The 14088-nt window shown below is 43.6% G+C and overlaps 1 protein-coding gene across 10 annotated transcripts in view; it reads right to left on the bottom strand.

Moving 5' to 3' along the window:
- Window positions 1-13800, bottom strand: part of LOC142761617 (F-BAR domain only protein 2-like) — an 81411-nt gene extending 67611 nt beyond the window's left edge. For all 10 annotated transcript variants that reach the window (XM_075875248.1, XM_075875249.1, XM_075875252.1 and 7 more), the window contains exon 1: window positions 13569-13800. In XM_075875248.1, coding sequence (XP_075731363.1) covers window positions 13569-13598 — 30 coding nt within the window. In that variant the 5' untranslated portion in view covers window positions 13599-13800. The remainder of the gene's footprint in view (window positions 1-13568) is intronic.
- Between the last annotated feature and the right edge of the window lie 288 nt (window positions 13801-14088).

The raw sequence follows: 14088 nt of genomic DNA, 5'->3' as shown, positions 1-14088 counted from the left end.
CTGCCTAAAGGATAGGCACTTCTATTGAACGGCTGGTATTGTACCGATACCAGCCGTAGCTGAGCCTAACCCAAGTTATTACCAGTTCTCACTTTCATTTTCATTCTGCCCAGAGACTTAAATAAATGTGGCCCTTATTTCTTATATCCAAACCAGCAAACTATCCAAATTTTCCAATAGCCAATTCTCAAAAATATACTTATATATGAATTAATGAATACTCACACACAAGGAAACTATTCTACTAAGAGATTTATTCAGACAAACGGTGCTGTTACCACTTTCCATTTCTGCAACACTGCGCACATTTAGCAAAACCCAGCATCGATAACTTTTCATTCTTTTTGCTTCAGAGCTGTGACAAACATTCGCAGCAGTGCCTATCCAGAAGAGCCAGGTTGCCGCAAACTCCATACATACATGGTCACATCTACAACCAAAACGCGTCCTCTCTCGTTTACACAACGTGCCCGAAGTCGGCGTGTTATGAAAGTGCAATCTGATTCGCCACTGGGGAGCCAGCTTTAGCCAGTCACAAACCTCTCAAGCCTAGCATGCAATCGCACGTGCAACAGCCCGCACGTGACTTTTCAAGTGTGTTTCACTACCAGGAGGCACTGCCTCCTTCCCGTTAAACAATCAAGTTGACATAAACGGGCGTAGTGACATCCTAACGTCATTCTCTGCCAACCACCTCCGGGGTCTTCCGCTTTCGTAACAGGCTCCCCTTTTTTTTAAACGTTTTTTGTTTCTGCAGAACAGGCCACGTGACTCGTAGCAGCACCTGTGTGCAGCAGTGCGTAGCGCGTGTGCACGTGCGACATGCGTGAGTCAGACCATTGTCTGTGCATCTTCCTTCCAGAAGCTCCGAACACTTGCTTGGTGACTGCTAGGTTCTGCAGAACGCTACAATGTCACGGCAAGCGAGAATGTGAGGAAAGCGATGCCTGCGCATTACGCAGGCAGCAATGACGTAAAGTTTTTAGCACAGCGTGCAACAATTATATTTGCTGTTTAACAGAAATGTACTTTCCTTTGCAACGCCTAAGAAACTTCTTAACTATTTTGAAAAGCATACAACAAATAATTAAGGTAGGTTATTGGACTGTTCCTTTGGTAATTCGAATTTGTTGTACTTCGATCAAATTTTCCGCTGAACCAGGAACAAAGTGGTTATGTAAAACAGGCAACAAAACCACCTATCAACGCCTACAAATGCTGCAACACGAATATAGAAACGCTTAGTTTGATTTTCCAAAAACTCGCTACATGAAGACGCCTCGGTACATAAAGACACCGTCCAGCATTAATTTTGACCACTTGGTTCTATTTAAGAGCTCAGAAGGACACCGTCCAGCCTTAATTTTGACCACTTGGTTCTTGTAAAACAGGCAACAAAACCACTTATCAAAGCCTACAAATGCTGCAACACGAATATAGAAACGCTTAGTTTGATTTTCCAAAAATTCGCTACATGAAGACGCCTCAGTACATAAAGACACCGTCCAGCATTAATTTTGACCATTTGGTTCTATTTAAGAGCTCAGAAGGACACCGTCCAGCCTTAATTTTGACCACTTGGTTCTATTTAAGCGCTGAGAAGATGATACGCAACATTTTTTTTTTTTTCGCCTTAACACTGGAATTCAGCTGCAATGGCCAGCAGTCAAATGCATGATCTCCTGCTCAGCACTGCTACGTAATAACTAGTAAACTATCTACGTGCATAACATGCAAGAAAAAAAAAAGAAAAGCACCACAGCAAACGCGACAAGTTCGCACTAAGTCGTGCAGAGCTTGGCACACGAAAGCTGGCTAATGCTGTTTGTTCCAATGTAGTAAACAGGTTTTGCAATAGGATCGACCGTCCTTGATGTGCCAAGCTTTGCTCTACTTAGTGCAAACATCCCGAATTTTTCTTTCATCTGTTTATTTCTACTTCTTTCTTTATCTCTCTTTCTCACCTTCTTTCTATTGATTTTTCAATCTTTCCATTATTTATCTCACTAACTCTCGATTTTCCCATTTGCTTACCTTTTCTAAACTTTTCTTTACCTCTCTTTTGCTGATGCCCTCTTCTTTTCCAGTGCTTCTTTATCTTTCTTTCTTATTCTTTATAGGCTGCACTTTACACCCATCCTCCTTTTCCCTATCACTCTCACTCTCCTACCCCCCCTAGCTATACGTACTACAAAAAGCTTTGTTCTGACAGCATACCTGGATACCGAAGTGGTTGACACGATTGCCTTAGGATCATGGATATGCAAGCCCCCACCTCAGGAGGAATTTTTTTAGCCAAGATTTTATCTCTCTCTCTCACTCTCTATCATCTCCACACCAGCCGTCTGTAGGCCCATTTCTGCGGCACACACCTGTTCATTATGATAACAGTGTTTGCGTGACGACACATTATGCCGAGCTACAACTGCTTTGCCGTTGACAGAACGCACCATGTATGCAAAAAAAAAAAAACGGATCTCTGCATTTCCAGGAGACCCACCTTTGAGAGACATTCAGCTCTCCAGGTAGCTGGAAGTACAGACTGGGCTACCAATTAAATGCTCAAAGCCAGAACTTGCCAGTTTTAGTTCAATCAGCAGACTAACTGTCCTGCTGCGTTCGATAAAAAGTGAGGAATTCACAGACCGAACAAACGAACACTGTTGAATGGACCTTTCCATCTCGGGGGAGTTCAACACCCTATTGCAGGCAAGTAGATTGGCTACAACAGAAAGACAAAGGGGCAGGTGAAGTGAGGGGCACTCCAATTCTACTAAGGCAGAATTCATGATAGCTATGCCATAAAAATGCTTCCATGGTAACTAGTCTATCCACCTGGCCCACTTTAGAAAATGAAATGTCTAAAGGAATTGAGCATAAAAAAAGCCATAACGAGCAAGCTTTAGCTTACAAACAACCCAGCCATACTTCTAGGGTGTTTACGAAAATAAATATAACTAATATGTAAGCACTACAATTAAAACACAGGTCATTAAAATGGAATCATCTCCTGCATGCCCAGACTATTGGCCAACAAGAGCCAAAAGCAATATAAATGATAAAAATGGTATCAGTGGGATTTAGCAACGATTATCAGCAGTCATGAACAAAGCCCCCAACGGTATCAGTATGCCACACTCTTAGTCCTATGGCAGAAAACAATGTGTGTCTGCAATAAGTGTCAGCGAGCGATAGCCTGTATAGATGTATACGCCAATATTGCTGGTGTCGCTAACTCCCGTGGTTTTGTTTTGTTCTTTTATAAATATGTAGAGACAAATGGTCTATATATACCAGAGGTATATTTATCGCATGGTCTATCATGCAAATAAATATTATCAGCATGTGTCACGTCGGCACTTTTTAGTCCAACTGTTTTAAGAGGGGACATGGAACTTGAAAAAGTTTACTTCTTGATAAATTTTGGTGACACTTGGCAAGTGTATGTATATTTGTGTGCGGATTTTAAATATACAATTATTTTGCTTGTATAAAGTGTAGTTTTCAAAATACTAAATATTTCATGTGCCTTTGGGGAGCAATTTTTGTCTAATCTACAAGAGTTACAAAGTAAATCAACACATAAAATAATCTGGAATCGTATCTGATTGCAATGCAACAAAAATGAATGTTCTAAACCCACTAAAAGAAAAGTTGTGAAATGTTGAACACTCCCCAGTGAAATCCTAGCTTCAAGTTGACTCACTCTAAATGTTCAACTTACAATAATATTTGTTCAAATTTATTTAGAATAATCATTTTTTCTTTGCATTGCATGCAGACCTGATACCAAATTATTGTGATATGCTAATTTACTTTGTAGCTCTCCTAGTTTCAAAAAAATCTTGCTCCCCAAAAGGCACATGATATAGCTTGTATTTTAGAAACCCCACCTTATTCAAGAAAAATGATAGCATATTTAAAATTGGCACACACATATATACATAAGCTCACCAAGTTATATCGAAATCAATCAAGAAATAAAAAAACTTTTTTTTAACAGCAGCGTCTTAACTAGGCAGACTGTAGCTGATGCATGCCTGGTAACTACCGCAGCACCTTTCTGAAAGAAAAATAACACAAGGACGCTGAATCACTACGGTGCATGTGACGTCACGTGAGGCATCTTTGAATGAAATATTTAGAAATGGCAATACTGCCTTTGAATCTCTTTTTTTTTTTCATTGTCAAAAAAAACCAGCATTGATTGTGATTGGCTGTAATTTACTCTATTTACCATATACCGGGAAATACAAATTCATGAACAAAAAAATATAAATAATTTACAAGGCTGCGACAGTATAAGATGTCACGCCTAATTTTTTTTTTTAATTTATTTTCCCCACTGTCCTTTCAGTCCCTGTGCGAACACATTTCTATCCATACAGGACAAAACCATGTGCACCCCCTCACAACCATGCATTCTTTTTCTACAATTGCTTAGTGAAAATGAAAGTGATAATAAATAAAATGAAATGCTACGAAACCTGTGCAACAGACTCCCAAACTTCGTTCTCTTTCACTAGTATAACTTCTTATATGCACATGTGCTTCTTAGTGAAGAAACTACCGATTCAGCACAAATATGCACATTTTTTTTAAGCATATTCGGCCTCATTTGATTACTGGCCAACAGCACGGAGTTTTGAAGCTCAACCACCACACAATGTGTCATCTACGGACCCAACAGTTCACAACCGATGCTTAGGAAAGCCCTTTTGAAACATCACATCACTGCAAATGTAAGTAGGCATGTCCGGGTTAAAAAAAAAAAGCGAAACAGAAAAGTTGAGGCACAATGCACGGAGCAAAACAAACAAGTTGCGTCATGGAGGTTTCTGCCTTTAGACCTGTTATCTCGTTGACGCAAGGTTCTAGGCCTCTTCTGTCAAGCGCTTTCTGGGCACACTGCCAGCGCTTGAACCGTCCAGATTATGAATGGCTCAACCTTGCTCCAATTGCGCCTACGACTATCCGCCCATAAAGGCGGATAGTGGTCAGCTCGGCGCAATCAGTCAAGGAAAAGCGACGTTCCTCGAAGGCGTCTGAGCAAGAAACGAATTACTCGTCTGTGTTTGTGGTCGCGCACGATTCTGAACAGTTGGAGAGACGTACTTCGCACAAAATTCCTAGCCCTTTGTTGAAAAGGTCACACGAATGGCAGCAATGAGACGTGATGTATGCAGAGAGAAACAAGTTAGACAGGTGCTGCCCTTTCTTGACCACTTTTTCTTTCTGTGCATGTCACTTGTTTGCTGTGCCTTTTCCCCTCCAAGCTACAAGTATACACACACACACACACACACACAACATGTCAGGAGCAAAGCAAGAACGGACACTGAGAATTCAAATTACTTCAAACACTTAATTCCCGATTAAATTTTAAGGCACTACCTTCAGAAGGACATATGTAAAATCCAAACCTTCGTTCTAGATGAACCACGTTTAAGGACAATACACCTGAACAACTTCTAGCAGCACGTCTCAACACTGCGGTTTATTCCAGCAAAAAAAAAAAAAAAAGAGCCATGCTCCTCATGCCACACGCCATCTTCATTTTTCTCCTCATTTAGCGTGTGCTATGATCACTGTTCTTAACAACATACACACAATTAAAACAATGATTAAACGCAATTATTTTGCCTACCCAAACTTGCCGTTGCATAAAGCAAAGTCGAAATTCAGTCGGAGTTAGAGGTTAACAAAGTTACACTCGGTTTGCTACCATGCACTAGGAAAGGGGGACGAAATGAAAGGAAGGGAAAACGGGCAAGCGATACCGCGCGCGTGTGCATAGCAGAACTGACAGCGCCACGCGAACATGTGTGCCGAACGCAACGAAAATGCAATCTGCGCTAACAGAAGGGAGGGGGGCGAGGAATCTGGTCAACGCTAGCTTCAAGCACGGCCGCAGTACGGCGCACAAAGGCTACCGCAGCGCGCCGGTTACGAAAGCGCGCTCAGTAATTGGTTTCACCGCTCCTCTCGGGCGGCGCTCAAAACGTTTTTTTTTTTTTTTTTAAATCGCCCGATGGAAGACGAAGAAGGCTTTCGAATCACTTCCCAACGAAGAAGAAGCACGGCCATCCGCACAACGAACCGACGGGAAGGACGGTGTGTGCCGCCAACTCGAACTGCCGCCGAGAAGAAGAAACCACCCTTTTGCCTCAGTGCTTGCTCTGGGGGTTTGGCTGAAATCTGAGTAGCCTCTACTGAATTTCTTCTTGGATAGGCGTATCTAAAGCCTTAGCATTGATTAGCTAGTACCCTTCTGGCTAGTCAATCCAGACAGATGCCGCTTTCTTCGCCTGGACCAGGGACTTATCTCTGGTCTGCTTCTCTTTCACCGCAGGAGCTACCAGTGGACCAGTTCCTACGCAATGGCGTCGCTTCCGTTCCTGTGGCCCTAGTCCCAAGCAACGACGGAGTCATTAAGATGAAAAACCCTAAAGTGATCCAGTCGGAACTCAAAGCAGCGACAACTCACTATCACACCATCACAGAGGTCCGGCAGTTTGGCAAGGGAGGCATTGTCTGCTTTTCTCCTGACCAGCTCTGTGTCAAAGACTTACTTAAATGCTCGATGTTCGCTACCAATCCGGTGAGCGCCTTCATTCCTCCTCACCTAGCATGCGTCAGAGGTATTGTCCGAGGCGTAGACATCAACATGACTCCAGCTGAGGTCCTAGAGATGTTCTCTGAGGCAGGTGCTATTGCAGTTTATAGATGCTCACGAGTTGTAGAACAGACAAAGATCCCTACTGAGTCTGTAATTGTCACATTTGCCGGGTCGATTCGCCCCACTGAAATCAAGGCGTGGCCTTTAATATTCAGAGTCGAACAACTGTCACCTCGTCCCCTCCAGTGTCAGAAATGTTGGCGCTATGGACACACTTTAAAAGGATGTAGGTCAGCTCCCAGATGCCGAAAATGTGGTGAGGCACATACTGCAAATGAATGCAATTGTACTGAAGAAAAGTGCTGTCTTTGTCATGAGCAGCACTGCGCAGATAACGCTAATTGCTCAGCCAAAGCGCGGGAGACTCAAATTATGGAAATTGTTGATCGCAGACGCTGTTCACGAAAAGACGCCATCGCTGAAATTCAGGCAAGAACCCAGGGATATGCTGGTGTTGCAGCCCGACATAATGCAACTTTAGAAGCTTCTCTTTCAGTGTCCATTGCAGACATGATTGAAAAAGCGATGGAGAAAGCTATAGATCGCCTGGCCACCACCCTTTGTGACTCCTTATCTCATATTGTAGCCACTCAGTTGACGCAAATATATGGGACACCAAGAGATATGAAGGATACTTCCCAAGACAACGTAACTCTCCCACCAAGTGAAGCAGACGCAGAGTCATCTCCTTCAGGGGTACAGGCTGCAGGGCCCTCTTGTACAGACAACCAGAGGATAGGTGAAGACATACTAGAGGATGATCAGGATTATGATGATATGGACATGGACATCAAATCCCTAAAGCGCACTCGATCCCCTGTCTCCAAAAATACTGGCTCTTCAAAACATTCAAAAAACAAAAAATACCAGAAGGAGAACCTATCGAAGAGCGATTTTCTTAAAGACAGCATTTTAGATAAGGTAGTTGCCGAAACAATTCTGTCAAAATGATAGGTTCTATCAAAATTCTTCATTGGAACTGCCGATCTATTCATTCAGCTAGTACAGATTTATTGTATTTATCTTGTAAATTCAATCCAGACATTATTGCACTGCAAGAAACGTGGCTGTCAGCACATAATTCGTTTTACCTACCTAATTTCCGGTCTTTTCGCCTGGATCGCCCATCCAAAGGTGGAGGTTTAGCGTTCTTTGTCAATAATAAAATTAGTTCAAAGATCAAAACTTCGTACAAAAGTATATCCCCCGAATGTGAAATTTTCGCTTTAGACATCACCTTGCCTGGATGCTCTCCCTTCTCTCTGGTAAATCTTTACTTTCCTCTGGGTGTACAAGACACGCGATGTTTAGACATGGCTGTTAGTTCGTGGTGCACAGAAAAAATTATGGTTGGAGATTTTAATTCTCACCACACTAGTTGGGGTTTTAGGACTGATCAATGTGGACAACGCTTGTGGGACTGGTCTATAGACCATAATTTATCATGCCTCAACGCTAGAACTCCCACATTTATCCGAGACCGATCCCGCTCTGCCTTAGATTTGAGTTTTATAAGCTCGGGTATTTCTAGCGTATCTTGGACTACTCTAGACTGCGCCACCAACAGTGACCACTTACCAGTACTGTTTGAAATTTCTTGCCCCATTATTCCATCTTACTCCCAAGCTCGAACCTTTATCAATTATTCCAAATTTAAAAATGACCTAGAAGTTGCTTTGACTACCCCCACTGAAGACAACGATGAAAATAAAGCCATGAAATTAAGTGCGGTAATTAAAAGAACGTTCAAAAAAGCAGAATTTTCTATTGAGTCTGATACGAGAAAGCCTTGTAGCCAGTGGTGGAATTCTGAGTGCTCTCGTGATCATAGACGACGACAAGCGGCTTGGAAGCAGCTAATTCATAATCAGTCCCCCAAAAATTGGGCAGATTACAAGTTTATTGCTGCTACATTTAAGCGCACCGTGGCTAAAGCTAAAGAAGACTATGACAAAAAACATTTCGACTTTCTTTCCAAACCTAGAAATAAGAAAGCGTTATTCCGATATATGAGATCGCGCAAAATTCTGCCGTCTCTAGCTAACTCTGATTATGACAGGTTATCGACGGAAGAAATGACTAATTCGTTAGAGGCAATCGGAAGAGGTTTAGCTAACAGATTTTCGTCGACTTTGACAATCAACTGGCAAAAGTCCTCTATAAAGACTGACTACGAAAAAGTGACATTGTCCGAAATGTCAAGCGTAATTAGAAACTTACCCTCTTCGGCTCCTGGTCCTGACGGTATAACAGTTCCTATGATTAAAATTTTATTCCAGATATCACCCGGCGACGTCCTCAACCTTATAAACTATTCCTTAAGCAATGCCTGGATACCACATGACTGGAAAATAGCTAGAGTGATTCCCATATTAAAAAAACAAGGGTCAGGTTTTAACATTGACAACATCAGACCAATCTCTCTAACATCTCACCTGATCAAAATTATAGAGAGAGTTCTCAATAATAGAATAAAAGTTTGGATGGCTGACAAGCTAATATTGAAACCATTTCAAATAGGTTTTCGTAGCGAATGCTCAATTTGGTGTGCTCATGCCGACTTAGAGAGCCGAATACAGCTTGCCCGAAAAAGACGACAATACGCGGTACTAGTAACACTAGACATAGCTAAAGCTTATGATAGCGTTGAGCACTCAATTTTATTGAATTCTTTACACGAATGTGACTTTCCGCGTTATATTGTTGATTGGGTAGCAGAGTTTCTAAAATCGAGAGAATTTTATTGTGCAAAGGATGGATGTCACTCATCTAAATTCAAACAGCAACGTGGAGTACCTCAAGGGGCGGTCCTATCTCCGCTGTTATTCAATGTGTTGATGAGCTCAATTCCCATTGAACGAGATATCACTGTCTACATTTATGCAGACGACATTGCATTTTTCGTTGCAGATAGTGACATTTGTTCTTTGCATCAAAAATTGCAAAAGTACATGTATTCTCTTGAAATTTGGCTGCATTCAATTTCATTGTCTCTAAACATAAGTAAAAGTGCGCTCCTGGTGTTCCCTATAGCAGATTCTATTCAAATTTCAGTACTTTATAATCAGGAACCGATTCCACAAGTAGAGTCTATCAAATATTTGGGCATTATTTATAACGAGAAACTTAACTGGAGCCCTCACATAGACTATAACGTGGCAAAGGCACAACGAGCTTCAGGCTTATTGCGAAGGTTGAGCAACAGAAAATATGGGTTACGTAGACACACCTTATTAATGATATATAAAATGTACATGCGCCCAATACTCGAATTTGGGTGTATATTATTTTCGGGTGGCCCTACGTACAAAATTAAACCGTTAGTTCTATTAGAGCGAGAAGCGTTACGGTTGTGTTTGCGACTCCCCAGGTATGTCGCTATTAATGTACTATATCAGGAAGCTCGCATACCAACTATTCTTTGCCGATTCCGTATCTTAACAGTACAAACATACTTGAAATTTTACGGCTTATCAGCGAGACGGTCTGCATATGCCTTTATTAGTGACCCCGACGCCTTCTTCCTCGCTCACTGGCCACGCTTTCGTACTCCCCAGATTATTTTTGTACAAAAGAAACTTGAAAGCATAAAGGTGGATATCAGATCGGTAATTGGAACCAAAGCATTAAATCACAATATTACGATAGAATGTGATGAAATTTTTCCCCCACTATCTAAGTTTCAATCTTCGAGTTACTTAAATGACAGGTTAGAAGACTACATAGCTCATGCGGAAATAAAGAACATAATAGCCACAGACGCTTCTGTGAATAAAGAAAAGGCAGCAGTAGGAATCGTCTCAGATTACCTCGGTTGGTCATTCTCGGTAAGACTACCAGACTTCACTCCGGTTTTCGAAGCTGAGCTCCTGGCTATTATTTTAGCGCTACGAAAACTTCCTTCAAACGAAGAGAGTGCAATGATAATTACTGATTCTCTTTCGCTGTGTACTACTCTCACAGCTTCAGAACAATCAAGAGCTCTAGCGACATTACAAACATTAGTTCCACCTCATGTGAAGTTCCTGAAGTTAGTCTGGGTCCCGGGACACTGTGGCATACGGTTGAATGAAATAGCCGATTCACTATCTCGAGCCACACTTGATGGCCCTGTGATCTCGGTACTACCAGAATCGGAACACATAGTGTCGATCAGATATAGAAAATGGGCTATTTATACGGATATTATGGAAAATATTACTAAATATACGGACTATCAGCACCTAACATACCCCTGGAAACCTCAGTGGAGTCAATCTAAAAAGTTAGAAGTTATTTTAACCAAATTTCGATGTCGTGTCCCTCCATTAAACTTTTACTTGCACAGAGCTGGTCTGGCGATATCCCCCCTGTGTCCATTCTGTGAAGAAACGGAAACAATAGAGCATTACTTTATAACATGTAAAAACTATTCATTAATTAGGAAAAGACTTTTAATTGTTCCGTTTCAAGCAGTAGGTTTAAATTTAACTGCAGATAATGTTCTAAGTTTCGGTGCCTTTAGCTTGGGACATTGCCACAGGAGCGTATTCGATGCTGTATGCAATTTCATTCGAGAATCAAAGCGCATGTCATAATAATGCCTGCTTAAATATATTTCTGAAGACACTTGTCTAATTTTGAATGAAATTTGCATATTCATTTGATTGTGACCGGGTGAGATAAGCTCGATTGTCTGGTCTACTCAAAATTTCTGTCTTCCACTGTAGTATTACCTCACCTTTTCTCTTCTTGATTCAATCTTCAATTATTTGTTTAGTTTAATATTCCTTTTTAGTTAATTATTATTTTCTATTACATCATTAGTTTTTTCATTAAGGATAAACCTTTTAATATATCTCATATAGGATACTTCTAGATTTCATGGCCAATCCCCCATAGTGGGTATGTGCCAGTGCGAAGGGGCAACAACAACAACAACACTTCCCAACGGTCACACGGCCGTGGAGAGAAGGGGGGCAGGGCGAGCGGAAATCGACATTCTCGCGACGTCGTGCCGTAGGCGCAGCGTCGTTAGTACGCAGTCGAGACGGCATCGTTGACTGCTCTGTTCATTCGCACGGCCGTAGCTAACAACGCATCACGCACGGACGCAGGCAAAGTAGGCAATCGGCGATGGTGTCCGGTCGACATCGTCATACGCACGCCTCTTTCTCCGAGTCATTTTGTTGTGTTTTTTTTTTTTCGTCTACCACGTATACCCTTTTATACGCGGAATAAGAGGTCAGCGTCGCCGATAACGAAGGCCTTGACTCAGCAGCGCAGCGCATGACGCAAGCCCTAAATCGCCGCGCTAGCCGCCCCGTTCCGAACAGTTGCGAGACGACGATGTAGTAAGCAAAGGAGTTACACTGTCAGCTATCAGTGACGACGAACGGATAAGCGTTCCAACTCGTAATTAAAGCGCGTATTTTTTGAGGCGATCACCAAGCCCGACTTTTTACGCATTTGTGCCAGGCAGGCGTTGCGCCGGCAACTCGCGTGTCCGCTCAAGCGTCGGCTCAACGAACCACGACGGTCTAAGCCACCCCCGTCTCCGGTCATGAACCGCACGCAGGGTTGTGTGTGTTCCAATGCGACGCGTGAAACGTGGCGGCTTGTTTTGCGTCGTTGCGAAACCGCGGGTCGCGCACACACAGGATGCGTGCGTAGTGCTAATCGTGCGTTGCGACGGTAAGCAGCCGACGTGTGGCATCACGCATTTCGTTCTAGACGTGCACGACGACCCAGTCAACACGCAATTGTTCACACCAGGGCCGCGGTTTGACGGGACAGGGGCGGCGAGATCTTCATAGCGCAGTTTCGCTTTTGCTTTACAGGCGCTTCTCAAAGCCCTGCCTGGATTGCCCGCATCAAAGGAGACAAACGCCGCGTCACCGTGGTAAAAAAAAAAAAAAAACTATCCCGTTCACAGCTAAGCATCGGCATTAAACCGAAGACTGAGTCACGCGGCTGCTGCAAAAAACCCGCCGCCAAGCGTGGAGACGCGATGTACCCCGCACATGCGCTTGGGAAAACAGCGCACCTCTTGTCTGCAGGGGGTAAAGGGAGGGCTCGAGCAAGCCAAGTCAGTCGCGAGCACGAACGACAGGTCGACCACCTGACAGGCCAAAACAAAAACACACATCGACGAGACGTCGGTGCAAGCACGCATCACGGCGTGCGGTATGACAAGACCACCAAGTTGCGCACACGAAAACGCGACTGCGGATTATGCTCCGCGTTGGTCATCGCCGACTCGAAGCGTACGCTTCCGTGCTCACGAACGTAAAATCCAGCGTGAAAACTAAAACAACGTTCGACTAATCGCGATCCCTCGGGTATACCAGCGCCTCCTCTAGTTTTTTACAAACCAGCGACAAATTACGTCCGGCAGCTTTCTTTCTTTCTTGATTTGCTCTTGCCCGACGCGTCGCTTCTTGCGCAGTTAACGCGTGCATTTATGTATATTTCCGTTGCCAACTTCTCACTTTCGTCCTCCCCGTCGAGAAGGTCCTCTCCTCGAATCGCGGCGGTGCGGATGAGTCTACACGCATCGACGACGGCGCTCAACGCGAGGCGACTGAAAGTAAAGAAAAAAATGAATTTCTCAAACGGCGCTCCCGAAGCATGTCACGCGCGTACCCACGGCAACTACACCACCACTGTTCAACGTCCAATGCTCGCGACTAGGCCAAGGAACACAAATTAATCGCCGCGCTTGTCACCGCGCAGCCCGAACTCGCTGGCCGGGCGAATGTTTAGGCGTAGGCGAATGCGGACTCGTCGGGCGTTTCATACACGATGCCGCTATCGCCAGAGCTGATCGGACCGACACATCGCGGGGAAGTGTCCCGCTTACAACTGCGCGAACGCGTCCAGTTTTTTGGGTGCAATCTGCAGTACGTACCCAGAAGTAGTCGCGGAAGTCCACAGTCATTTTGGAGGCATGGGAATGGTGGCGTGAGGAGGAGTACAGCGAAAATTCCTCGCTGCCGTCTTGTCGTTGGGTGGGGGAAGGAGGGTCGAGTTCCGATTCACCGATGGCGTTAGCGAAATATCACACACAGGCCAGCACCACCACTACCTGCCTACCACCACAACGGCAGCAGCAGCAGGCAACGCGAACGAGAGCACAAAACGAGACTCGACGAGATATCGTCATCGCCGCTGGTTGAATCGGCCATCACCGCGTCCGGCGCCGCAGGGTCGTACGACAAAAAAACAAAAACTAAAAAACAAACAAACTTGTACAATTTTTATTAACTAAGTAAACTATAAGATCATAATGTAGTTTATACAACTCTAATATAACTGCAAATAACCTAAACATTAAGAAATTAACGCGAGTTTTGCATGTAGACGAAGTCGTCTGTTATTGTTTCTCTGAAAGGTCTATATGAAATACTTTTTCTTCGTACCGCGTAAAA

Source organism: Rhipicephalus microplus, chromosome 10, assembly GCF_043290135.1.
Source record: "Rhipicephalus microplus isolate Deutch F79 chromosome 10, USDA_Rmic, whole genome shotgun sequence".
Classification (NCBI taxonomy): Eukaryota; Metazoa; Arthropoda; class Arachnida; order Ixodida; family Ixodidae; genus Rhipicephalus; species Rhipicephalus microplus.
This window is presented reverse-complemented; position numbering and strand designations above follow the sequence as displayed.